At 39.0% G+C, this 27591-nt stretch overlaps 4 protein-coding genes across 8 annotated transcripts in view; 3 read left to right on the top strand and 1 right to left on the bottom strand.

Annotated features, from left to right (window-relative positions):
- Positions 1 to 13147, top strand: part of bin1b (bridging integrator 1b) — a 36280-nt gene extending 23133 nt beyond the window's left edge. Inside the window, exons 7-16 of one of the 5 annotated variants that reach the window (XM_073870710.1) lie at positions 867 to 959; positions 2893 to 2978; positions 3057 to 3140; positions 3224 to 3271; positions 3363 to 3395; positions 3664 to 3733; positions 3981 to 4109; positions 9281 to 9346; positions 11534 to 11635; positions 11741 to 13147. In XM_073870710.1, the coding sequence (XP_073726811.1) occupies positions 867 to 959; positions 2893 to 2978; positions 3057 to 3140; positions 3224 to 3271; positions 3363 to 3395; positions 3664 to 3733; positions 3981 to 4109; positions 9281 to 9346; positions 11534 to 11635; positions 11741 to 11842 (813 nt within the window). In that variant the 3' untranslated portion in view covers positions 11843 to 13147. The remainder of the gene's footprint in view (positions 1 to 866; positions 960 to 2892; positions 2979 to 3056; positions 3141 to 3223; positions 3272 to 3362; positions 3396 to 3663; positions 3734 to 3980; positions 4110 to 9280; positions 9347 to 11533; positions 11636 to 11740) is intronic. The other 4 variants (XM_073870711.1, XM_073870712.1, XM_073870713.1 and 1 more) reach the window with 4 other exon arrangements.
- Positions 1 to 17430, bottom strand: part of gpr161a (G protein-coupled receptor 161a) — a 100509-nt gene extending 83079 nt beyond the window's left edge. Inside the window, exon 1 of the mRNA XM_055214141.2 lies at positions 17297 to 17430. The gene's annotated coding sequence lies outside the window, so the exon portion shown is untranslated. The remainder of the gene's footprint in view (positions 1 to 17296) is intronic.
- LOC129451089 (tubulin alpha-1A chain) lies at positions 16922 to 19184 on the top strand. The gene is made up of 4 exons (XM_055214142.2): positions 16922 to 17057; positions 17304 to 17526; positions 17680 to 17828; positions 17917 to 19184. The coding sequence occupies exons 1-4, from the start codon at positions 17055 to 17057 to the stop codon at positions 18895 to 18897; spliced, it is 1356 nt and encodes a 451-aa protein (XP_055070117.2). The 5' UTR covers positions 16922 to 17054; the 3' UTR covers positions 18898 to 19184.
- A 4374-nt stretch (positions 19185 to 23558) lies between these two features.
- Positions 23559 to 26723, top strand: LOC129450503 (tubulin alpha chain). Its single transcript, XM_055213324.2, has 4 exons — positions 23559 to 23718; positions 24880 to 25102; positions 25219 to 25367; positions 25482 to 26723. The coding sequence occupies exons 1-4, from the start codon at positions 23716 to 23718 to the stop codon at positions 26457 to 26459; spliced, it is 1353 nt and encodes a 450-aa protein (XP_055069299.1). The 5' UTR covers positions 23559 to 23715; the 3' UTR covers positions 26460 to 26723.
- Positions 26724 to 27591: the final 868 nt, after the last annotated feature.

Below are 27591 nucleotides of genomic sequence, written 5' to 3'. Positions count from 1 at the left end.
TAATAGAACCCAACATTTAATACTTAACTCAACACGTAACAGTTTTTTTCAACGGAGATTCAAAGGACTATAAACAATCCCAAACGAGGCATAAGGGTCTTATCTAGCGAAACGATTGTCATTTTTGACAAGAAAAATAAAAAAATATATACTTTTAAACCACAACTTTTCGTCAAGGTCCGGTTCAGCGGTATCTAACGTAAATGCGTATGACGTAGGGAGGTCACGTGTTACATATATAAAACGCACATTTGCGGACCATTTTAAACAATACACTGACACAAAGACATTAATTAGTATCAGTTGACATACAACAACGTAGGAACGGTCCTCTTTCTCAACACATGTAAACACTGGGGCGGAGTTTCGCGTTCGTCGTCTGTGACCTCTTGACGTGATGACGTATTGCGGTGACGTAGTGGGGTCAGCTGGCGCATCACGACCGGATCTACACGACGAGAAGTTGTGCTTTAAAAGTGCATATTTGTTATTTTTATTGTCAAATATGACAATCGTTTCGCTAGATAAGACCCTTATGCCTCGTTTGGCATTGTTTATAGTCCTTTGAAACTCCGTTGAAAAAAACTGTTAAGTGTTGAATTAAGTATTAAATGTTGGGTTCTATTAAAGTCCATTAAAATTAGAAAAATTTTGCTATGTTTTCTTCAAAAAACATAATTTCTTCTCGACTGAACAAAGAAAGACATCAACATTTTGGATGACATGGTGGTGAGTAAATTATCTGGATTTTTCTTTTAAGAAAATGGACTAATCCTTTAATTGTTTTTGTGTTTATTTTATTTTTCTCTCCTTGCTTGTTTCTCTTTAACTTTTCTCTGGATATTACTTTTCTTATGCATGTCTAGCCATTGGCTCTGGTGGAAAAAGCAGCTCCTGGCTGGGCTCAGGGAATAATCACAGCGCATCAAATCGCTCAAACTAACCTCTCGAGAAACCAGGTGACCCGTCTGTCACTCAGCCTGTAAACCCTCCCCTAACCTGCCTAACCCCGCCCACCCACTCACAGTCCAGACCTAATTAATGTGATGTCTTTTAATATTATTATTATATTTTTACATAGCATTATTCTTAAGGTGTATTTCTGTCTATTGCATTCCCTCCAGAAAAACGCAACCGCATGATTTAACGCATAATAAGCCAAAGTCCGCATATATATGCGGGGGACGCATTTTTTCAAATATGCCGCACGTTCGCAGCATAAATTGCAGATTTCCGTGTGCAAAATATGCGTGGCTTGCATGATTTCATAATTCCTGCATTTTCTTAGCAAAAATCACATATATCTTAGCAGAAAGTTGAAAAATGTTGCATTTACTTCACACAAGCACAGCCATGTCCAGGGTTCCCACGGGTCCTTAAAATCCTTGAAAGTTTGTAAATCTGGGGGGCCCTGGGAAGTTTTTTAAAATATACATACATAGATAAAGGTCATTGAAAGTGCTTGAATATATTTTATGCAAGAAGTTTTTTGGGGGGGAAAAATCCATATTATTCCCTGTGTAGTGTAGGATAATATCATAAAAAATTAAGACTTTTTAAGCACACGTGCTAAACTGTTCGCTTTAAATGCTTATATCTTCTGTATGCGAATGTTAATTTATACCAAAATGCTTTTTTGCATAGTTATGTTTGACACATGAAAACGTCTCGGATTATGTATGTAACTGTTGTTCCCTAAGAATGGAACGAGACCCTGCGTCTCCCTTGCCATACTCCTGCGTCCCTTTAAAGCCGTCTTTGGCAATATTTCAGATAGTGATATACTTCCTGGCTCCCGCATCACCCTGTCTTTGTCGTTAAGCCTCATCATTGGTTGAATTTGATATACACATTCAGACGTACTTACCCCTGGAGGCGTCTCCAAAGTGTCACCGCAGTGACGCAGCATGAGTTCCCTTGAAAGGGAATTGTAACAATGTATCCTAAAATGTAACACGATGTAACCTTGCTCTTACTTGAAATGTGTCCCCATATTTAGTCCTTGAATTTGAGGGTATTGGACCTGGAAAGTCCTTGAAAGGTCCTTGAATTTGAAATTAACTAAGGTGTGGGAACCCTGTTGCCATGGGAACGTTATGAAGTGACGTGATTATGTGACGTGAACGTCATTGAAAAGATGCAAAAAAATTGGCAAGTTCCCGCAATTTCATTGCATAAAATTGCATAAATATCCCGCATATTCCATCGCATTTTTTAGGAAAATGTGCCGCAAGATCAAGGATTTTTGCCCGCAACAATCACAAAAAAACTCATATGCTTTTAGATATGACCTTATGTGTGCTTTTAATTTTTTTGTATTTGATAAGAATTGAATTTATTCAAATCTAATTTATTTCTATAGCACAATTTTGCACTGTTACATGTATAGTAAGTACCCATTAGCATAGGCGCCGATCCCCTCAATTAATTTTAATCAAAAACGCTTTTAAAAATTCAGGAACTTCTCTGATTGGTGGATCTTGTAAGTTGTAATATCTACAGTGGTTCACATTTCGTGCATAAAACCACGCGGAAAACGTGACTGTGCCGCTTTCCTCATCTTTACGAAAGCGCTTGGGTGCTCCTTTAGCATCTGCCGTTGCTAAGCAACCTAAGCTTTGCGCGATGTTGTGCAGAGCACCCACCGGCGGAAAAAGAAATCAGCGCCTATGCATATTAATATATAAAAAACATAATATTATTGCAAAATACATGTACATTAGCATAAACAGGAACCATAAAGGCATAAAACCATAAAAAATATAGAAGTGCTGTTTATCCAGCTTCATGCTCTGTGGGCTGAGCTGTAGGACTGTAAATACTGTAAACACAGGAAATGATAGTGTATTTATGATAATAACTGTGTGTGTTGGTGTGTTTGTTTGTGTTTAGGCTGAGGAAGAGTTGGGGAGAGCTCAGAAGGTCTTTGAAGAGATCAACTATGAGCTTCAGGAGGAACTTCCCACCCTGTGGAACAGGTACATTAATAACCATCTTAACATCTTATCCTTTATCCTAAACTAGTGAATAAAACTGAGCTCCTTCTTTTTCCAAAGTCGTGTTGGCCTCTATGTTAACACATTCCAGAGCGTTGCTGGCCTGGAAGAGAAATTTCACACGGACATGGGCAAACTGAACCAATAATAGTTTCTTATTTACAAAACACTAATAAGATTATTTCTGCTTACTTCACAAACTTTTTCTCTTATTCGCAGCTGAACCAGAATCTAAGCGACATTATGACCAAACTGGACGAGCAGCGTCAAGTGAAGTGAGTGCACGTGTTTTTACTTCTCTTTATAGAAACCACTGTAAAGTTTCCTTTTCAATTAAATCAAATCCCTCCCCGAAAAACCCCACAGAAAAGATGTCAATGCAGCCAGCACCGAGGAAAGGTGACTACACGTTTTGTTTTAGTGCATCTTTGTTTATTCAGCATTTATTGAATTCAAGACATACTAACACATGTGAAACCGTTTGTAAATGCTGAGACGTAAAATAATCGCATGGGCATAACATTTGTGGAGTTGCATGGTAATGATTTTAACCTATCTGGCTTTTTAAGTTGATCTGTGCTTCCACCTAGAGGTTGATTTTAGACAGGACGCCTATGAATTAGTTTGTTTCAATTGTAGTATAGATTTTTTTTGTCTTTTTATGCAGTGAAACGGCACCCAACCACAATCTCTCTGGGTCTGATTCTGGGTCAGACGTCCCCAAATCCCCGCCAAAGGTAATGTGCGCGTTTGTGCTTATGAATGTTTCTGATGCCCTTATGTGTTTTATTTTATTTGTTTAACAACTTTAAATGTAGTAGATCTCAATATCCTGAATGAAGGAAAATTATATTAATGCCAAAGAAAGCACAAAACAATTGGTGCTTCAACCCTTAATCTCGATATTTGTGTGTTTTAACCCAGTGTGCCGTGTGTTTTTTTTTCACTATCCGCATGAATGTGCATGTGTGTGCTGTGTGACAGTCCAGAGAAGACCCGCCGGTTTCACGGCCCAGCAGACCGACCTCATCTCAGGAGGTGATAGAGGACAACATCATTGACCTGATAGAAGATACACTTGTTCTGGATAATAATATTACAACCCCTTCACAGGTCAGGGGTCAAATCATTCCCTCTCTTTCTCATCTAAACACTTCCTATATCCGTTCATTCCTTCATAAACTCATACTTGTCCCTGCCTCTACACCTGTCCATACATCTACTTTAGGGCTGCACGATCTTGAAGGGAACTGCGATAACTTGCTAAATATTGTGGCGCGGTAATCCTTTCAGTTTGGGGGGAAATATTTATAAACTGCAAATCATATAACAAATGATAAAGAGCATTAACATTCTTGTGCCAATCTTTTTTAAAGAATTAAAATAATTTAGTTATTGCAAACTATTGCGATCTGCTTTTCCTTTAAACACTACATTACTCACCCGTTTCCACCACCCTATATCTTTAACGATAAAGAGGCCATGGCATGAAAATCTGACTTTTTTGTCATGTTTAAGTCCTATGATTGGGTCCCCAGTGCTTCTATCAACCTAGAAAATGTGAAAAAGATCAACCCAGTAACTTTAGTTTTGCTAAACCATTCTCTACAAGCATATGAAAAAGGTTGTTGATATTTGGCTCTCCTTATGATGTCATAAGGAGCTCTTATTATAATAATATCACCCTTTAATCTGCACTATCCAGCCACAGCACTGCCATTTAGTGCAGAGAAAAGCACTATTGAGTTTTAATTGCAACAAACCACCATCATTGTGATCAGTGTTTGAATTTCCTCAGCTCATTTGCATTTAAGGGCGCACTCACATTATCCAAACCAAACCAAACCATGCCCCAGCGCGAATGTCACCCCTCCCTACTTCCCCCATGAGCACGCACTCACACTGTACTTTTATCGATCCGAGTCCGGGCGCGCTAACGTCATTAAGATGCGATTGTTTTGAAAAAAGCAGGAAGTAAAGCTCTCACTGAACACTGGAACCCACCGTAATGATAGGTCTGTGTTTTTTTATTCGGAGTCGTTTGGTGCGCGATTACAGACAGTCCTCTCACATGTCATCATATTGCTTAGTTGATCTGTCACGTGCGCAGCGCGGACATTCACGTAACCCCGCTGCGCGCATCAAAAGGTTTTTTACGGAGGCAGATGAAGGTGAGTGGTCACGCAACTGACGTCTTCACCTTTTGAATCGCGCTCAGGCGCGATTGCGCTCACACCACAGCCTTCCGCGCCTGAGCCCAAGTGAACCGCGCTCCGGCCCACCTCTGCAACCCGGCCGCGGCGCGATTAACCAATCCGCGCCCGGGCGCGGAACAGAGCACTCACACTAGTCAAACGAACCAGGCTTTGGGGGTCAAACGCGCCCGAGCGCGGTTTGGTTTGGATAGTGTGAGTGCGCCCTTAAAGGACACACCCAAAACGGCACATTTTTGAACACATTTACAAAGTGGCAATTTTAACATGCTATAATAAATTATTTATATGGTATTTTGAGCTATAACTTCACATATGTGCTCTGGGGACACCAAAGATTTATTTGACATCTTTAAAAAGTCTTGTGCCATGGCCACTTTAAAGGACCCTTTAAATAGCGGTTAAACTTGGTACCACACAGTCTAATTTCATAATACTGGAGACGTTTTTTCCAGTCCACCTCTCAGGTTGCCAGACGCATATCTGATGATGGAAAGCATAAGTGTATCTGCTCATTTTTGTGTTTGCAATGTTTTTGGTTTTCTGCAAATTACAAACAATTTTATAAGTCAATCTGCGGCTCATTCCGGAGGTCGCATTTATGGGCCATTGCGGTCTCATTTTGTCATTATTTGTTGTTCTAAACCTGTATGGTTTTCTTTTATTTTGTGATGAACACAAAAGAAGATATTTTAAGAAATGATGGTAAGCACACAGCTGATTGTAACCATTGACTTTCATAGTAGGAAAACAAATATTTTGGAAGTATTGTGAAAAATGATGATAAAGAAGATATTTTGATAAATGATGGTGGGCACACAGTTGATGGTACCCATTGAATTCCATCGTATTTGTTGGAAGTCGGTGGTTGCAATCAGCTGTGTGCTTACCATCATTTTTTTGTGTTCATAAAAAAATAAATTCATACAGGTTTAGAACAACATGAGGATGAGAAAATGATGACAGAATTTTAATTTTTGGGTGAACTATCCCTTTAAATGAGACCGCAATTGCCCATAAATGCGACCTCTGGTGACGGAGTATAACTGACCATGTTTCCTAAATATTCAAATATTTGACTATAAATAGTCAAAAACATACATACAGCTCCTTTAAAGCCAGTCTCTACAAAAACCAATGCAGACTTCTTCAGCATGCCAAGGATTCCAGTAAACATTGTTTTATCCCAGTGCTTTCAAGCTTTCTTGAACTGGCACCATGGAGATTTTATCAGAATGTTTTGCAAGTGTTGCTCCAGCCCACCAGGTGGCTGTCAAAGGACTATACTTTAAAATTAATAATTGAATGTTAATAAAATCTGCATTTATTTCTTGCAAGTGACGCATGACATCTGATTTTGCACTAATTCCCAATGACAATACTAATAGAACAGTAAGAAGTTTTTACATTTTGACTGACTTTATCTTCAGCTCTTTCTACCACATTTGACCACGTTCAAATTTCTTTTACACAACCCCGTATATTGTCCTGCTAAGTATCTAATTGATTTAGGATTCTTGTACTTTGTTGCAACCCTATAGTTTGTGTGTAATGTATGTTGTCTGAAATATGTGACCCTGGACCACAAAACCAGTCATAAGTAGCTTGGGTATATTTGTAGCAATAGCCAACAAAACATTGTATGGCATACAAAAATCATTAGGATATTAAAGGCGGAGTCCACGATGTTTGCCAATATTGATATTTGAAATCACCTAAACAAACACGCCCCTACCCCAATAGAATCTGGACCTTCTGTTGATAGACCCACCCCACACATACGCAACCCGGCAAGGATGTCGGTTAGTAGACACGCTGCTTACTGCTGATTGGCTATAAGTGTGTTTTGGTAGTCGGCCCGTCTCCTTTTCCAAAGTATTTTTCAAACATCGTGGACTCCGCCTTTAAAGGTGCAGTGTGTAATTTTAGTACATCTAGTGATGAGGTTGCAAATTGCAACAAACGTTTCAGTCCACAGTTCACAGAAACGCATAGAGAAGCTACGGTAGCCGCCACCAGAAAACCATGTCATCGTTGGAGACAACTTAGTAAAAAAAGTTTGTCCGTTAAGGGCTTTTGTAGAAACAAAATGGCGACTTCCATGTAAGGGGACCCTCTGTGTATGTAGATAAAAACGTCTCATTCTAAGGTAATAAAAACATAACACTTCATTATGAGAGGTCTTTATACACCACTGATAATATAGTTTTGTATTTTATATTGCATTTCTGTCAAGAGATCCTTATAAAAGTTACACACTACACCTTTAAGTAATGTTCCATGAAGATATTTTGTAAATTTCTTAACGTAAAATATATACAAAAAACTGTATTTATCATTAGTAATATGTGTTGCTAAAGACTTAATTTGGACAACTTTAAAAATGATTTTCTCAATATTTCGATTTTTTTGCAGCTTCAGATTCCAAATGTTAAAAAATAGTTGTATTTTGGACAAATTTGGCCAAAATCCTATCCTAACAAGCCATACATCAATGGAAAGTGTATTTATTCACCTTTCAGATAATGTAAAAAATTTTACCCTTATGACTAGTTTTGTGGTCCAGGGTCACATATTTGATATGTATGGATCCCTTTCATGTTTAGTGCAGTCAATAGTGTTCAACACTTTTATAATCATTAATACTAATACTGATGTTGAGATTTTAGTAGTATTTGGCATGGTAATAGATGTATCTTGCGTTTATATTTTGTGCTGCATTGTGAAAGGGGCCTTCATGGGATTCATGGGAGGTAAGAACTTGCGACGAATTACATTTGCCGGATGTTCGTGATTTGGTGGTGGCGTATTTGCTATACATTAAGCTACAAACAACAATTTGATGTTGCTTTCATCAACATTTAGACAAAAATTAATAGACGAGTCCAGTATATTAGAAACAAGCTATACAATATAATGCAGAATACATGCAAGGAGGAGGTTTACATTTAATTTCCCTGGGTTTATGCTGTCTTTAAATTTACATTTAATTTATGCATTTGGCAAACACTTTTATGCAAAGCGACTTATAGCACATTTATTGTGTATACGTTATCATTATGTGTTCCTATATGATTTTTTTTGTGCTGCCAACATAGTGCTCTACCAACTGAGCTAAGGGAACACATCGACTGTATGTAAATAGTGGGGATTTGCATAGCAAAGCCCATTATAATGTCACGTTCAATGTCACATGACGAGGGTGTGGTAGCTTTGTGGTTTACCATCTGGTTCAAATCCAATCAAACAAAGCACTTGATCCCATGTTACTCAAAATTTACTGTCGAAATGTACTATAGTAGCACATTGGATTAGATTAATTTGATTGATTCAAACCAACAAATATGACCACACATTTTGGTCAAAGAAGGATATTACATAAACATGATGTAGGCTGGGCTATCTGTTTGTCCAACCAAAGGCAGACAGGGAGAGTGTTTTGATTGGGTGATGAAATGACGTCTCTTCCCCATCCCGCCTTAATTTGCCCTGTCCTTTTGTGAACCTTTGGCCCTCTTGCCCCATATTTTACCACCCGAAATCCCAAAAACGATCCCTTTCATCCACACCAGCCTTATCATACACCAACTGCAGATTCATCTCAGCAGTGGAAGTCACATGATGAAGCTCCTGTGCAAAAGTACAGCCAGCCCTACGAGGCCACTAACTGGGATGCTGATGCTGCTCCTGCCGTGCATCCTTATGAACCACCTAGCTGGGATGAGCAGCAGGGTTGGGATAATAAAACGGCTGCTCCTACACACACAAAGTGGGACAGAGCCGTGGAGTTCTGGGATGAGGATGGGTCTCAGGTAGGGCAAGAGCAGCACGCAGATGCAGGACACAATGGCAATGCCCAAGTGTGGGAGGCGGAGTCTAAGCAACCTCAGTGGGAGGAGCCTCAGAGTGTAAGATGCTTTAGGAACGTGGATGTGTGTAGGGTGTGTTAGGATGATGTATGTGCTGTCAACTGTGGTAATTTTGTGTGAGGGAGCTGAATTTATTTCTCTTTATATGGCAGATTTGTTGCTTAAGTGTCATAACTTTTCCTTTTATTTCTTTTTTTTGTAGAATGAAGCTCCAACAGTGACAAATGGCTCTTCAGATGCTGAGCTGCCACCCTCTGTTTTGTTTAAGGTGTGTTGTGAACTCAACACATTTGCTTGGTTCCAAAACCTAGTCTTACTACTAACATACTTTGCTGGCCTTGAATAATGTTTGTTAGGTAGCTAGTTGCTTCTTACAAAATGATTCGAGGTCATCATTTCATGTTCTCTTCAGACAGTAGTTCAAAGCTGCAATCTATAACTTTTACCTCTCTGTCACCATCTATGTTTAAAACATAAAATTGCAGGTTGCTTTACGTACGTTACTCTGTGGGACTCACATTCACTACGATTGCCTAGAGCACGATTTCGTCATTAGGATGCGATTGCTGCCCAATTTCGCGCTATTCGCATCGCTCTGCGCGAGTTTGCATCTATTAGCATTTTTTGATTGACTTTGTATGTAATCTACTCGCGCAAATCGTTGAATTTGTATTTGGTGTGTACGCCTCATAACGTCTCGACTTCTCATGGACGCTGTCAAACGACTTGTGTTTTGGGGGTCAAGCGCATGGGTGTTGTCCGGTTTGTTTAGTGCGAGTAAGTCACATGACATCAAACTGACATTTCCCACAAAATCGTACCCGACAGCCAAACATATAAATCGGTATTATAAGTTTACCGTTGAGAATCTGCAAATTTTAGAGGCGGTTCACATTTTGTGTCTAAAAACATAACTGTGCCGTTTTCCTCCTTTCCAACGCACTTGGGCAGTTGCGCTCTGATTGGTTGGTTCGTGTCACATGACCTGCGTTGAGGACGCACATTCTGAAAAGTTATTTTATAACTATTTTATAAATATTTTTAACTCGATGCTGCTCTGACACGGCTGGATAAAAGAACGCATTGCAAGCGTGTGCATGTTGCAAGCGTGTCGCAACCACGCCGCTCTCCATTTGAGCACGCTTGCCACGAGGCTACATTAACCATGACATTTTGCACAGGCAAAAGACTTGAAATATGAACCACCCCTTAATCAGTCCCTCCAGAAAAACGCGATTGCGCGATATATTGCGCGGTCACACGATATATTGCATAATCAGCCAAAGTCCGCATATTTATGCGGGGCTGCATTTTTCCAAATACGATGCACTTTTGCAGAATTATTTGCATATTTCCGCGCACAAAATATGCGGGGCTTGCATGATTTCATAATCTCCGCATTTTCGTAGCAAAAAGTCACATATATATTAGCAGAAAGTTGAAAAATTTTGCATTTACTTCCCAAAAGCGCAGCCGTGTCCTCTATTGCCATGGGAACGTTATGAAGTGACGTGAATGTCATATTGCAGCTTTTGCAAGTTTCCGCAGTTTTTGCAAGTTCCGCAATTTTTGCAAATTCCCGCAATTCCATCGCATAAATTGCATAAATATCCTGCATATTCCATCGCATTTTTTAAGAAAACGTGCCGCAAAATCGAGGATGTTTGCCCGCAACAATCACAAAAAACTCTGCGTTTTTCTGGAAGGACTGCTTAATGTATTTGCTTAATAATTGATTTTTGTTTATTTTTTAACCAAAAAGTTAAGGATTGCAGCTTTATTTTTAGAGATACGGTATATTATCTATCTGTGCATTGTTACATTCCACTTTTTTTGAAAATATGCTCATTTTCCAGCTCTCCTAGGGTTAAACATTTGATTCTTACCATTTTGGAATCCATTCAGCTGATCTCCGGGTCTGGCGCTAGCACTTTTAGCAGATATTACGCAGTGCCCGAAAATAGTCCCCTGCCATTGAAAGTAACCAAGTGGACTATTTTCGGGCAGTGTGTAATATCACTACGCCTGCTGCAGCCATGTTACATCAGCAAAGTCCTTGATTATTACGCCAATTTGAGAGTATTGATCCATATCTGCCTAGAAAATCGCATCTTTTAATTTTCTGTCGGTCTTAGTACACAATGTAACTACAGAGGAGTTTTAAATAGGAAAAATATCGAAACTCTTTAGTTATTTTTTAGTGCGATGCTAATGGTCTAATCAGATTCAATCGATTATGCTAAGCTATGCTAAAAGTGCTAGCGCCAGACCCGGGAAGATCAGCTGAATGGATTTCAAAATTGTAAAAATAAAATAGCTGGAGCTTGAAAATGAGCATATTTTCAAAAAAAGTGGAATTTCCCTTTAAGACACATATTCCTAAATATCTTCAAGTAAATTTACTACATATCCCTAACGTCCCCAAACTGATTTAAATGAATGTGATATTTGCTAGGTGAAAGCAGTGCATGACTATGGAGCAACAGACAACGATGAACTCGATCTGAAAGCTGGTGACATTGTGCTCGTGCTTCCCTTCGCCAACCCAGATGAACAGGTCAGCAACGCAAACATGCATGCATTATCAAATCTACAATAAATACACACACATGCGTTGAGACCAACCTGAATGACCTTTTCTCTGTTCTGTTTGTGAGTACAGGATGATGGCTGGTTAATGGGCGTAAAAGAGTCACACTGGCTTCAGAACAAAAACCTGCTAGCTAAAGGCGTCTTCCCTGAAAACTTCACCCAGAAACTGTAAGCGGAACGACCATCGGACTCTCCTCAGAATCGAACGCTATCATCTCCACGCTTTATTTTCTCGTGGTTTTTCAAAAATAAGGGCTTCTCAATCTATTCTATATACTGTGGTCCCATTTATTGACATTAAAGTGAATTTTTAAGGGCATTGGAGCAACACATTATTTCACACTAACTTTGTTCTTATGCTTTGTTTGGGTCAGTGGTATCATCATCTGACTTTTGGTTATTTATTTTAATTCCTGGTCATTTGAATGAATGCGAATGTGAACGTCTGACCGACTCTCTTTGACTTTTCTGAATATGACACGATCAATCATTTCATATTTATATTCTATATTTGTTTAAATATTGATGTCTGCGGGTATAAGACACCAAAGGATAGAAAACTAAATGTATACTTTGGGACAAACCACTAAATACAAAGCGATTCACTTGACAACCCTTTAGTGACGTACTGTAAAACTGAAGAGCTTATAAACATTGTTTTGCATTTGTCTTGAGTATTTCATAGATCTTTATGGAGTGGTGAATAAATGCTTTATTGTTAAACTGGAGATAAGTCCATCTTCTGCTGTCCATTTACAGAACTGTTCAAAATGTATTTTCATTACAATTCACAGATTTAAATTATTTTGGTGTTTTTGGTGTTGATCTGGAAAATGTATTATGAAACACTGAGCCCTGAAATTTTTTCTGACAAATATACTGATATGCCAAAAGAGTGTTGAATCCCACTTAGAGGTGATTTTTTTTTACAAATATTTTGCTGCTGTTTGTTTATTATAAAGTCTGAAATTGTCAGTCTGTACTTCCAGAGATATCATTCACTGCCTCTGAGCTGTTTACATATTAGAGCTGTGATTTTCATATTTGATTCATCTCAAAGCTCTGTATTTGAATCCAGTTTGAATATTGAAATGCTTGTAGGGCCTTTGAAATAATGGCTGCGGGGAACATTTATTCACTGTTCTTTCTAACATCAATGTTCTTGAATGACCTTTTTGGATGATTAGGCTCAGATTTCTATGAGGAGGTGTGAGAGGGATGTTTTACTTTGAACGGCAAATTGCAGACATACTTTGCATTTTACAAAAATTGCAGATCATTTACCTCAAGGAAGTGTTTGTTATAGTTTCGATTCACATCGTAGTTCAATGCAACTTGGGCTCGTGTGGTTAATAAATGTGACCCTGGACCACAAAACCCTGAGGGTCAATTTTTTAAAAATAAATATAATAAATCGACTTTCCATTGATGTATGGTTTGTTAGGATAGGACAATATTTGGCGAGATATTTGAAAAACTATTAAGAAAATTTCCTTAAAGTTGTTTGAATTAAAGGAACAGTATGTAGGATTGTGGCCAAAACTGGTATTGCAATCACAAAACTTGTGGCTAAAACTGGTACTGCAATCACACAACTGGTGGCCAATACACAAAATGACAACATAAACATCAGTTGAGGGCTGCAACTCCACTTTTTAAATGACAATATCCTGGCCAGACCACTGTTGTCAGTGAAAAAAAATCAGTAGAAATTACAATGTTATTGCAGCTGGGTTGCCGGTAATTTGCCGTGGATTTGGATTTATGTTGTTTACTGGCAGGAGTTTGTTCAAAGTTAAATGAATTTTGGATATTGACAGGTCTTTGTCTTTACAGAATAAAACTATATAATAGCAGCCTCATGCAAAGCATTCTGGGAACCAGAAATCATCATCAAACTTATTCTGTTTTTTTTGCTTCAGATTTTGTTTCCCAGAATGTTTTGCTTGATGCTGTTTTTCTAGTTTTGTTCTGTGAAGACAAAGACTTGTAAATGTTGGATGTTCATTTAACTTTGAACAAAATGTTTCCAGTGGATAGCATAAGTTTGGATCTGCTGTGGATTACCGGCAACCCATCTGCAATTTACCAGTAAATTACCAGTAAAGACTGTATGTGTGAAAGGGACTAATGTCTAGTGACATATCAGGGCCATTTTATGATTAATTGATATAAATTTCTTACACACTGTTCCTTTAAGTCTTTAGCAACACATATTCCTAAAATATATGCATTTGTTATATATTTACGGTAGGAAATGTACAAAATATCTTCATGAAACATGATTTTTAGCTTAATACCCTAATGATTTTTGGCATAAAAACTTACGACACTTATTTTTGTGGTCCAGGGTCACAAATATGAAGCAATATTTCTAATAGTCAACCCCTTATATAAGATTGACAGATTATAAGTCTTTGGGGCAGTTTCCCGGAAAGGGTTTAGATTAATCCAGGACTAGGCCTTAGTTATATCAGGAAATAAGCAAACCTTACAAAAAACATTACAGGTGTGAGACAAACAACTGATATGTTAAGATATATCAATGCAAGGCGTTTTTAAATTACGCCAGCTCAAACATGCATTTTAGTCTGGGACTAGGATAAGCCCTGTCTGGGAAACCGCTCCATAGTTTATTTTAAAACATGCCATATTGGACAATATGTAAAGTTATAAGATGCACCACAGAAATGACATGTAAGCATTTTTAGACAGGGAAAAATAATGTCCTGTGGCATTTTGGTAGCTTGTGATGCCATGTTATAACATGCTGCTGTAACACCCTCTCTGGCAGCCATTGAGAAGCTAGCGTCCTCTTGTTCATCAATGTACTGTTTAATAAAGTCACAAATTAGTCCATAAAGCTTACTTGTTTCTTAATATGTCTATCAATTATGACTGCTAAGAAACAGCAAAACATGCTATGAATAGACTATTCTTTTAGGATCTATTAGATGCCAAACATAAAAGAGTTGGAGTCACCTATACGGTTTAACAACGCTCTAAAATAATTACATGCTATGTGCATTTATTGTCATGGGAACATTTTGTCCTCGGTTGAGAAATGTTTGTTCTTGGGCTCCATGGCCACCTGTTAACAATAGTATAGTTTACAGGCTTAATAGACAAATGCATAGCTTGTGCTTTAGGTACAGTTTGCCAAGCTTGAAGTATGTATTAGGACAGACAGAAATAGGATAATAAGATGTACTGCTAGGTATTACATACCCGAAATGAATTCTAAAAGAGAACATAGAGAGTTCAAGGAAAAGAAAATCTGCAAAGACGGAAAATGTAATTGATGCTTGCTGCATGCTAATCGGTTGCTAAGGTGTTCTGGGAGGTGATCTAGATCATGATTTCATTAGGAAAAAGATCAGATGACATCTCTTTAATCTCAACGGTTTCTTCTAAAAGGTAATGATATTAAATGGAAAGCAAACGGAAACTTTGAGCTGGCTAACTCGTACAAAGTTAATCATACAAAAACGTACGATTATTAGAAAAAACAACAACAACAAAATCCCACCCCTAACTCCAAGTCACAGTGGCGAGTCATACAAAAACGTACGAATGTGGTCATTTGAATTAATATAGCCACCTCATAAAATATGCACAGCTTCCCGTAAGATTTAGTTTAAAAGGATAGTTCACTGAAAATGAAAAATCTGTCATCATTTACTCACCCTCAAGTTGTTCCAAATCAATTGTTTTGCTGAATACAAATGAAGACATGTTAATAACCAAATGGGGCACCATTTACTTCCATGGTATTCTTTTTTCCTACTATTAAAGAAAAACACCACCGTTTTACAATATTTTATTATGTTCTTACCTCAACTTAGACTAATTAATACATACCTATCTTTTTTCAATGCGTACACTTAATCTTTGTACAGCGCGTCGTGAATGTGTTAGCATTTAGCCTAGCCCCATTCATTTCTATGGCTCTAAACAGGGATGAATTTAGAAGCCACTTCCATGTTTTCCCTATTTAAAGACTGTTACATAAGTAATTACATGAGTAAGTATGGTGGCACAAAATAAAACATTTGTTTGGAGCCATAGGAATGAATGGGGCTAGGCTAAATCCTAACACATTCACGAAGCACTGTACAAAGATTAAAAGTGCATGCATTGAATAAAGATAGGTTTGCATTCATTTATCTAAGTTGAGGTAAAAACATAGTAAAATATTTTAAAACGGTGGTGTTTTCCTTTAAATTCAATGGTGCCCCAGATCTGCTGGGTTACAAACATTCTTCAAATCATCTTCCTTAGTGTTCAGAAGAACAAAGAAATGTATACAGGTTTAAAAACAACTTTAGGGTGAGTAAATGATGACTGAATTTTCATTTTTTGGGTGAACTATCCCTTTAAGTCTCCTGCATTACAGATATTTCTTCTAAGACAAAGACCAAAAATTCCACAGCATTTTAAACATCTCAACAAACTATGTTCAGATTTGCCAAATCTGCAATAAAGAGTCATTTTTATTAAATATTTTAATATGACATTGACATTTATCCAAATCAGCTTACAAAAGTAAAAAAAACATTTTTTTAACCCAGCATTGGGGCAAAAGGGACAAACATTTAAATTAACCCAGAAAATGTTTATAATTGACCCAACAATGGACTTAAAAAAATTATTTGCTGCCTTAAATTTTGTTTTTGTTGAATCAACTCAGATTTACAAGTCATTTCAATGTACTATTATTTATCTTGACTAGAGAGTTGTTATAAAATATAGGCCAACTTAATTTTCTAAGTTGTAGCAACTCATCTCAAGATAAATAATAGTAAGTTCACATGACTTGTAAATCTGAGTTGATTTCACAAAAAATGTAAGGTAGCAAATATTTTTTACAGTGTGATTTAAAACAACCCAGCATAGTTTAAAGTACAACCCAAAGGGTTATGTTTGTATATTTTTGACCCAATGCTAGGTTTAAAATAACCTATGTCCATTGATTTTATTATGCATTTCATCATCTGTCATGAGAATTTTACACTGCTTCCTAAACATTAAGTTTACATCAGAAACAACACTGTATTCTTCACATCTATGATCCACCAGTGCATGGTTAAATATTAATCTCTATGGATGGTTTAGTGTTGCCGTTACCATGTGTGCGTTGCCTGACACTGGAAGCATTGGGATGTGACTGAGCCTGTTTTGTCAGCGCGTTCGTCTATGATTGGCTTACCTCAAAATCGGAACAGCAGCTGTTCACATAATTTGACTTAACCCCTTTGTTGCCAACAACAAACCACGTTACCATGGCATCAGTTTGCTCTTTATAAAGCGATAGCATCCTAACAGAGACCGTACACAAGATTTCTCAACCGATCTCCTGACGTCGGCTAAAGAAAAGTTTCACAATGGTAGGATTTTTAAGTTTAATCATTTATTAATAATCATTTAATTGTAACAGTGAATGATTTAGCTTGACTTTATTGTTGATTCATACTGTAGTCTTCATGACTCATTTTGCTTGTAAAACATGTTGTTTTTGACTGTCGGTATAACTATGAAACTTTTTAAGTTATTTGATGTTTTTGTTATTTGAATAGAGCAAAATACCTTTAAGAAGAAACGTTTTTAAACATGCTTGAATTTTTACCTCTCAGCGTGAGTGCATCTCAGTTCATGTTGGCCAGGCTGGTGTGCAAATGGGCAATGCATGCTGGGAGTTGTATTGCCTTGAGCACGGGATCCAACCAGATGGTCAGATGCCAAGTGACAAAACCATTGGAGGCGGAGATGACTCCTTTAATACCTTCTTCAGTGAGACTGGAGCTGGAAAACATGTGCCAAGAGCCGTTTTTGTTGACTTGGAGCCAACTGTTATCGGTATAGACACTAATTTAATAACAGTTTATATGACTCAATTTCAATTCTGTACTTTTTCACAGTTAAGTGCACGGTGTATTAACCGTTTCAACAGTGCATAGTAAAAAAGTAATTTGTAATGTTTATGAAATACAAATGATTGTTTATTTGCAGATGAAGTGCGCACAGGTACCTACCGCCAACTGTTCCACCCTGAACAGCTGATCACTGGTAAGGAAGATGCCGCCAACAATTACGCCCGTGGCCACTACACCATTGGCAAGGAGATTATTGACCTGGTGCTGGACCGGACACGCAAACTGGTGAGACATTAGTAAAAAACATGATATTCAGACAAAAAAAAATGCTTTTTGAGTAGAGATATCACAAACTCATGACTTTATTATGCAGGCTGATCAGTGCACTGGACTCCAGGGTTTCCTGATCTTCCACAGTTTTGGTGGTGGTACCGGCTCTGGCTTCACCTCCCTGCTCATGGAACGACTCTCTGTCGACTACGGGAAGAAGTCGAAACTGGAATTTGCCATTTATCCAGCTCCACAAGTCTCCACAGCTGTGGTGGAGCCCTACAACTCCATCCTTACCACCCACACCACCCTCGAGCACTCCGACTGCGCGTTCATGGTTGACAACGAGGCCATCTATGATATCTGTCGTAGAAACCTCGACATCGAGCGCCCCACCTACACAAACCTCAACAGGTTGATCGGGCAGATCGTGTCCTCCATCACTGCATCTCTGCGTTTCGACGGAGCCCTGAATGTTGATCTGACAGAGTTCCAAACTAACCTGGTGCCATACCCACGTATCCACTTCCCTCTGGCCACGTATGCTCCAGTCATCTCGGCTGAGAAGGCTTACCACGAGCAGCTGACCGTTGCCGAGATCACCAACGCTTGCTTCGAGCCAGCCAATCAGATGGTGAAGTGCGACCCGCGCCACGGCAAGTACATGGCCTGCTGCATGCTGTACCGTGGTGATGTCGTGCCGAAGGATGTCAACGCGGCCATTGCCACGATCAAGACCAAGCGCACGATCCAGTTCGTGGACTGGTGTCCGACTGGATTCAAGGTCGGCATCAACTACCAGCCACCAACCGTTGTGCCGGGAGGTGATCTGGCCAAGGTGCAGCGAGCCGTGTGTATGCTGAGCAACACTACCGCTATTGCCGAGGCCTGGGCTCGTCTGGATCACAAGTTCGATCTGATGTACGCCAAGAGAGCTTTCGTTCACTGGTATGTGGGTGAGGGTATGGAGGAAGGTGAATTCTCTGAGGCCAGAGAAGACATGGCTGCTCTGGAAAAGGATTATGAAGAGGTGGCCACAGACAGCGTCGGAGAGGAGGGAGAAGAGGAAGGGGAGGAATATTAAATACATTTTTGATATGTTAGGAAATAAGTGAATCATAAGTTTCACAAACAGTATTTTCAGATGAATAAAATATTGTTTTATGTTCCCTATGCTCATTTAATTGTTTTTTATTTGTTTGCTTTGATTTTTACTAAATATATTCTAATGATATAAAATACTTTGCACCAGCAAATAACACTGGTTAGGATAGTAACAAACATGTTAAAAATTGTTACAGTGCTAACCACTTCAGTGCTAAAAGCTGTTTGGGTATTTTAGGATTGAAATAAATTGTGGGCATTGCTGAGCCACCAAAAGACTCGTTTAAAGTCTATGCTTCCCACTGCTTAAACACTAAGAGAATGCAAATTAAGGTTTACACATTGAAACAGCACCAAGCAAACAATTAACAACTGCTTTACATTTTATCAAAATTTGCATGACTTTAGACAGGATGGGTCAGGCAAGTCTTTTTCAGCATGTCTGAGTTGAACAGACTTAAAGTTCAGAAATTTGTCAAAAAATGCATCTGCTTAAAAGTGCCCTCTAATGAATTACCTATCTGTAACATTGACATAATTTCTAAAACAATTGAAATTATTTTTAACTATAGCCAAAAACACAAGTTTAAAGTAAATTCAAAGGCAAAGCCCTTAAAACAATGAGCTGTGAATCAATAAACAAATTGGGAAACTTAAAGGGACCCTCCACTTTAAAAAAAAAAAATCATTTTCCAGCTCCCCTAGAGTTGGGCATTGGATTTTTGCCTTTTTGGAATCCATTCAGCTGATCTCCTGGTCTGGCGCTGGCACTTTTAGCATAGCTTAGCATAATTCATTGAATCTGATTAGACCATTAGCATAGGGTGACCATACGTGACATTCTTCCCGTCCTGGCCAAGATTTCGGTGCGTCTTCCGGAAGTCGTATTTGTTGACAGCATACGCCATTCAGTTAAAAACATAAGACATACAATCATAGTTTCATTCTTACCCTAAAATGTAATGGTTGCTTTTCTGTTATAATAATAATAATCATCTATAACGTATGCGGTCGAAAATTACGACTTCCGGAAGGCGAACCCGAAATCCTGGCCAGGACGCGTCCGGGAAGAATGGCACGTATGGTCACCCTACATTAGCATCACACTAAAACGAAGGCGCAATGATATTATGCACTGCCCAGAAATATTCCCCTGCTATTGAAAGTTACCAAGGGGACTGGTTTTGGATGCTGCGTAATATCATTGCGCCTCCTGCAGCCATGGTACAGCAGCAAAGTCCTTGATTATTACGCCAGAATCCGAGTATACCCAGCTTACAATTTTTGGTTCCCAAAACGTTTTCCTAACGTTAGTTTTTTTTATAGAATATTATTTTCCAAGGTTTGTATTTGGTTAACCAGGAAAGTTTTCTTTACAGAAATAGAACGTTATTTTTAGGTTAGTTTAACGTTCCCCTAATGTTCGCAAAGACAAACCTTGGAAAACAACGTTAGGGAAACGTTTTTAGAACAAAAAAAACTGAGTCAAGTTTAAAATAGGAAAAATATTGAAACTCTTGGGTTATTTTTGAGCGTGATGCTAGTGGTCTGGTCGGATTCGGTGGATTGTGCTAAGCTATCCTAAAATTGGTACCGCCAGACCCGGAGATCGTCTGATTGGATTCCAAAACGGTAAAAATCAAATGTTTAACTCTAGGGGAGCTGGAAACTGAGAATATTTTCAAAAATGTGGAGTGTCCCTTTAAAGGATTACTCCACTTTCTTTAAAAAATCCTGATGGTTTACTAACCCCCATGTCATTTGGGGTGTTGGTGTTTTTCTTTGTTCGGTTGAGAAGAAATTAAGTTTTCTGAGGAAAACATTCCAGGATTTTTCTCAATTAAATAGTCTTTATTGAACCCCAACAGTTTGCAGTTTCAATGCAGTTTCAACGCAGCTTCAAATGGCTTTTAAACGATCCCAAACTTGGCATAAGAGTCTTATTTAGCAAAACGCAAGAAAGAAAAAAGATTTTAGGCAAGAAAAATTAAAAATATGCACTTTTAAACCACAACTTCTCGTCTTGCACCAGCCGTTTGAGGTGCCAGCGCGGCCTCACGTAATGCGCAATGACGTTGAAAGGTCACGTGTCAAATGAAAAGTCATATGTGAAATGCACACTTGTAGACCATTTTAAACAATAAACTGACACAAAGACATTAATTATCATCATTCCACATACAACAACGTCAGAACGGTCCTCTTTCTCCACATTTGTAAACACTGGAGCGGTAGTTTCGCATGCATGACCTTTTGACGTGATTACATGAGGTTGGGCTGGTGCGTCACACGGCTAGTGACAGAGACGAGAAGTTGTGGTTTAAAAGTACATATTTTTTATTTTTCTTGCCGTTCAATCGTTTTGCTAGATTAAACCCTCAACCCTTGTTTGGGATCGTTTAAAGCCCTTAGAAGCTGCATTGCAACTGCAATTTTAAACTGCGTTTAAGCTGTGAACTGTTGGGGTCCAATAAAGTCCATTAAATTGAGAAAAATCCTGGAATGTTTTCCTCAAAAAACTTAATTTCTTCTCGACTGAACAAAGAAAGACATCAACATTTTGGATGACATGGGGTGAATGAATTGTCTGGATTGTTTTTTAGAAAGTGGAGTAATTCTTTAAAGTCACCATGACACAGAATTAGCAATTGTCTTCTGCATCGTGACGTATATCCAAATGAAATTGCTTTAAAAACAAAATAAAAATGTAGGGCAAGTCTCTGATAGCCCCGCCCTCATGGCATTCCTCATGACAGGAAGTGAAGAAAAGTCATTTCGAGGAGCGAAGCGGAGGAGGTTAATGTTTTTCATTAAAGATTATGAGGGCGCATGCATAAAAAAAATGAAATCAGAGATAAGTAATTTCTAAAAGAAAAAAACACTACAATATTCTATAAAATATTAAGTTATTAATTTCAATTCCATGGTGACTTTAATTTGTAAAGGGAACCCTTAAATAGTGTAGCAAATTATATGCTAGAAAGGCTTTTTTCAATGTGTTGCAAACACACAAAAGTGAATTCCACAAACAATGGCCTAATTTACATTGAGGATCATCTATTTGAATGCAAAGCAAGCTTCCTTTTCACCTAACCCACATAAAATGGCTTTTAAGGTCTCTTTTTGTCACATAAGGCATATGAATAAATATCAACTTTTCTCTCTTTAGTGTATTTCCCTTTGTATGCTAATTTTAACATAATGCCCTTCTGCTTAACAACACCGCCAGCCCCGAAATTCCAAACATTCTCCATTGAGGCCATCTCTAAACATTTGGACTTATCCAAGCGGCAAATCTTTGTGCATGAAAAGGGTAAGGAGGGAGTGTCAATGTGTTTTACATGTTAATATTTTACACCAGTGGTTCTCAAATTTTTTTAGCGTGCGGCCCCCCTTGTGTACGGCGCATACCTTCGTGCCCCCCAAAGAAAATGTATGACAAAAAACTGTTCTAAAACTTAACTTTTAATTAAACAAAACATATTAAATGATAGAAAGTAGTGCTGTTGGTTAGTAGCCTAATTTCTAGAGGTTTAATTGCACAGAATTCATGATAAATAAATTTATTTGATTAAATGTCATAAAACTGGGGCCCCCCTGGCACCATCTCGCGGCCCCCGTTTGAAAACCACTGTTTTACACAGCACACACACTCTCCTCCAGTTGTGTGTTGCCTGGGAATCAAACCCATAACCTGTGTGCTGCTAACTCAATGCTTAACCAATAAGCTACAGTAATGCTGTAACAGTTTCATTAGCAACACTGTTTAAAAACGGATGACCTGTTTTACCTCCGTGAAGCAAGTTTGTATTTGGCCCACTAAAACTTTAATAGTGATCCTTTCAAATTTAGGTCAAGTGTTGACATTGAACAGTGCACATGCACAAATCTACAGGGCCTTAGTTGATCCTAAATGGTTACATCCTTGCTAGCTCATAAATTGTAAAGCTTGTCAATTTAAAATGTTTAACTTATAAACCCATACCATGTCACTTTCGTAAAACTCCCCTTTTACATTTACATTTTGTAGACACTTTTATACAAAGCAGTTAGCGATGCGACTTACAGAGCATTAAAATGTAGGCTATACATTTTATTAATAGCATTAGCACAAAAACTCATAAGACCTTATGCTAATGCAATGATCTACCATATTTTCTAAATGCTTCTAAAATATTTAGTTTTGTCCACATTTAAGTTTTTACTAATGTGTCTGGTATATTGACTGGGTTTATGATAGTTATTCAAATAAATAACATAATATACTCCAGTGTGTTATAGTTATTATAACACTTTTTAATGTATACTACACTATTCTGTAGTATCAACTAAAAAGCGTAGTATATTTATGTAATACTGTAGTAGTATACTTTAATATTTTACTATGGCAAGGTTCCCAAATATTTATTGTATCTATTTGACTAGTTTACTAATGTCGGCGCTAAAGTACACTGCAATATTTTTTTATGTGGGAGCGTGGTATTTTCCTATATTTGTGCTTCTTTTAACATTATTTTTAAGAATTACTTCTCTTGTTTTACCTTAGTTTTTTCCATCCTTCCACAGTAGGCCGCCTTCTCAGTCTGAAGAATGGGGGTCGGTTCAAATGAAGCCCCGCCCATATTTTTCCCTCCTCTTTCCCTCTCCAACTGTCGCTCCCGCCAATGGGGATGCGATAGTCCCACCCCCCTTTTTCCGGTCGCGCGGGGTCTATATAAACACAGCCCGGTCGCTTCCGCGCTTATACTGCCTTCCATTTCCGAACCCTTAACGTCGGTGTGAAGGAATATCTGACAAAATGGTGAGTATTAATAATTAATTTTTCAACAAAAATAGCACGATTATTCATTTTCTCTGTCAGTTTTATTTTAAACAGCCGGAGAATGTGTTGTTCTCACGAACGAAGTGTTCTCGAACATTAGCCTATTTTAAACAAAGTATAATTTCGGTATTAATAGATTTTAAACGTTGATCAAATTTTAAACGTTTAGTTATGTTTGATATCGGCCGTTTATACAACAATGGGCGCGCGCGAATTAACCGCCCTCCCGCGGGCGCGCGCACGAGCAACGGTGGGCGCTCTTGGAAGTCTGAGTGACGCACTTTTGTAGGAACGGGCAAAATATAAAGATTGTGGTTAAATCTAACAACCGTTTGTGGATGTACATATCGTGATATACATATATGAATCAAATCGCGTATAAATTGTGAAGGCTCAAAAGCCTTTTGTTAGATGCGCATCAGAGCGCGTGTCCGAAGCCGGGAATAATGGCTCGCGCAGTTAAGGCGCGGTCAGATATCAAGTTCCCCCCGGCTCCCGTTTTTTCCTCGTCTAATTACACAGAAAAATGGGTGGGGGTGAAACGAGCACTGCCCTGTTTTTGTTACCCCAAACCACATCTCGGCTGTAATTTAGTGTCCACGTGTTTCAGGGCGTATATTTGAGCTCGGTCAGCATTGAAGCTCGTGCACGTAGAGCTGCGGGCCTGGTCATCTGATGCAGCTGTAAATGACGTATTGATCCACTGAAACGGGCTATGTCATTGAGTTCAGAAGGTTTTTTTAATGACGTAATGTTTAGTAACTGTGATACCCATCAGGTTCATTGTTTCTCATGTCAAGAATGGTTAAAGGGAAAACCATAATGCCGACACCCAGCATTCAAACAAAAGCACCATTCACACGCAAGCTTCCATCTGAAAACAGAGTAAACGTCCTTTGCTAAGGTTATGCTCTGTTCCCATCTGGCCTGTTTATGTACCTAATTTATTCATAATTTATTTTTATGCATCTAATTTAGGTAATCTGACACTTTTTTTATGTTGACATCCCATTTTGCATCCTTTTTTTGTCCATTTTATAATTTGTAAAATATTGTAAACATCTTTTTTTATATCAGATGTTTATACAGATTGCTGATGTTTGTCATTTGTAATGTTAACTTCTCTTTTTCTCGTAACAGCGTGAGTGTATTTCCATGCACGTTGGCCAAGCCGGCGCCCAGATGGGCAATGCATGCTGGGAGTTGTATTGCCTGGAGCACGGTATCCAGCCAGATGGTCAGATGCCAAGTGACAAAACCATTGGAGGAGGAGATGATTCTTTTAACACCTTCTTCAGTGAGACTGGAGCTGGTAAACACGTCCCAAGAGCCGTCTTCGTGGATCTGGAGCCCACTGTCATCGGTAATTGTCGTTTAAATGCTTATTTGTAGCCAAATGTGCATGGGATGTCACTGCCAGCATGAAATTGTAAGACGTTTATAATAACGTATAACGTACAACTGATTGTTTTTTTGCAGATGAGGTGCGTACTGGTACCTACCGCCAACTGTTCCACCCTGAACAGCTGATCACTGGTAAGGAAGATGCTGCCAACAATTATGCCCGTGGCCACTACACCATTGGCAAGGAAATCATTGACCTGGTGCTGGACAGGACACGCAAACTGGTTAGGCACCAATGATTTTATTCCGTACTTCTATATGTGCATAATATGATGGTTCTAGTTGATAATACTTTAGGTATTTCTCCCTAACAAAATGTTCCCCATTTTGTTTTTTAGGCTGATCAGTGCACTGGACTCCAGGGCTTCCTGATCTTCCACAGTTTTGGTGGTGGTACCGGCTCTGGCTTCACCTCCCTGCTCATGGAACGACTCTCTGTCGACTACGGAAAGAAGTCAAAGCTCGAGTTTGCCGTTTATCCAGCTCCACAAGTCTCCACAGCTGTGGTCGAGCCCTACAACTCCATCCTTACCACCCACACCACCCTCGAGCACTCCGACTGTGCGTTCATGGTTGACAACGAGGCCATCTATGATATCTGCCGTAGAAACCTCGACATCGAGCGCCCCACCTACACAAACCTCAACAGGCTGATCGGGCAGATCGTGTCCTCCATCACTGCATCTCTGCGTTTCGACGGAGCCCTGAATGTTGATCTGACCGAGTTCCAAACTAACCTGGTGCCTTACCCACGTATCCACTTCCCTCTGGCCACCTACGCCCCAGTGATCTCCGCAGAGAAGGCCTACCACGAGCAGCTGTCGGTCGCTGACATCACCAATGCTTGCTTCGAGCCAGCCAATCAGATGGTGAAATGCGACCCACGTCACGGCAAGTACATGGCTTGCTGTCTGCTGTACCGTGGTGACGTCGTACCCAAAGATGTCAACTCTGCCATCGCCACCATCAAGACCAAGCGCACCATCCAGTTTGTGGACTGGTGTCCCACTGGTTTCAAGGTGGGCATCAACTACCAGCCCCCAACTGTGGTTCCTGGTGGAGATCTGGCTAAGGTGCAGCGAGCCGTGTGTATGCTGAGCAACACTACAGCCATCGCCGAAGCTTGGGCCCGTCTGGATCACAAGTTCGATCTGATGTACGCCAAGAGAGCATTCGTTCACTGGTATGTGGGTGAGGGTATGGAGGAAGGTGAATTCTCTGAGGCCAGAGAAGACATGGCTGCTCTGGAGAAGGATTATGAAGAGGTCGGCACAGACAGCGTCGGAGAGGAGGATGAAGAAGGAGAGGAATATTAAGATGTCACCACCTGGCAGGTGCTTGCTCCAGTCCAGCAAGACAACTATCAAAGCTTAATGTTGTTCACTTTTAATGTCACATTCCGTGCGATGGTGTTTAATGCTATCACCTACAAAAAAATTAAAAAATGTAAGGTATTTGCTGTTTTTCAAGATTTTATTTGTCTCTCACACATAAAACCTTGAATATGGGAGTTCACTTTTAATGTCACATTCCATGCAATGGTATCACCTGCAAAAATAAAAATGCAAAACAAGAGTAAATCTTTGCTGTGTTTTTTCTTTTGAGTTTGCATAAGTGAAGTTCAAGTTTTAAACAATTAACTAATTGTGAAAAGTGCTATACAAATAAAATTGAATTACCTTTTATAAGACAAGGTGGGGCATTGAGTGTTGCAAAATTTTGATAAGTTCATAGATGGCCTTTTAATTCTATGTGGCATTATGTTTGCAACTAAAGTGTACATTTGTGTTGCTAAGAAAGGAGAAGCGGTTTCCATACATGTGCCAAAAATGGAGCATCAGCATAATAACTGCAGGGTAAGCATGTGTCCTAAAATACTGGCATGTTACACATGCGTGGGTTGCACAATGTAAATGAAATTAATCTTTAGGAACAGTTTGGGGGGTAGTACATGAAGCCTATTTTCAGAATTTAAGGGCCATAATAGCAGTGCTAATCTAAAGTAAAGCATGTTTTATATGAATAAAAAGTGGAATACAAAAATGCAAAATAGGTATGCATTTGATGTTCTCCGCATTAGCTTTTCTGTGGTCTGACGAAACCTCAATAAACTGGTCCTGTTTTACAGATTTTAGGAAATACATGGGCACAATTTTCACTACCTTAGCATGTATACATAACATTAGCTTCATGTCAGGGTCTGAGGCTAGAAAGGATACAGCTACGGCCTAAATTTCGCCGGATGAATGCAGTTTTCATCCTCCCTATTCCCAACATTTCAAAGGATTTAGGCCGTAGCTGTAGCCTATCTAGCCAGAACCACTGTTTTTCCATCCTAATCCAACCCCTAAACACAACATCTCGCGAGATTTGCCCGTTGCTTTATACCTTTTAGTCAGAATCGGGTCTGTCTAAGCAGACATGCTCGTCTGAGTGTGGCAGTTTTTG

This window comes from Misgurnus anguillicaudatus, chromosome 8 (assembly GCF_027580225.2).
Source record: "Misgurnus anguillicaudatus chromosome 8, ASM2758022v2, whole genome shotgun sequence".
Taxonomy (NCBI): Eukaryota; Metazoa; Chordata; class Actinopteri; order Cypriniformes; family Cobitidae; genus Misgurnus; species Misgurnus anguillicaudatus.
The sequence above is the reverse complement of the archived record's forward strand: the minus strand, read 5'-3'. Positions and strand labels throughout refer to the sequence as shown.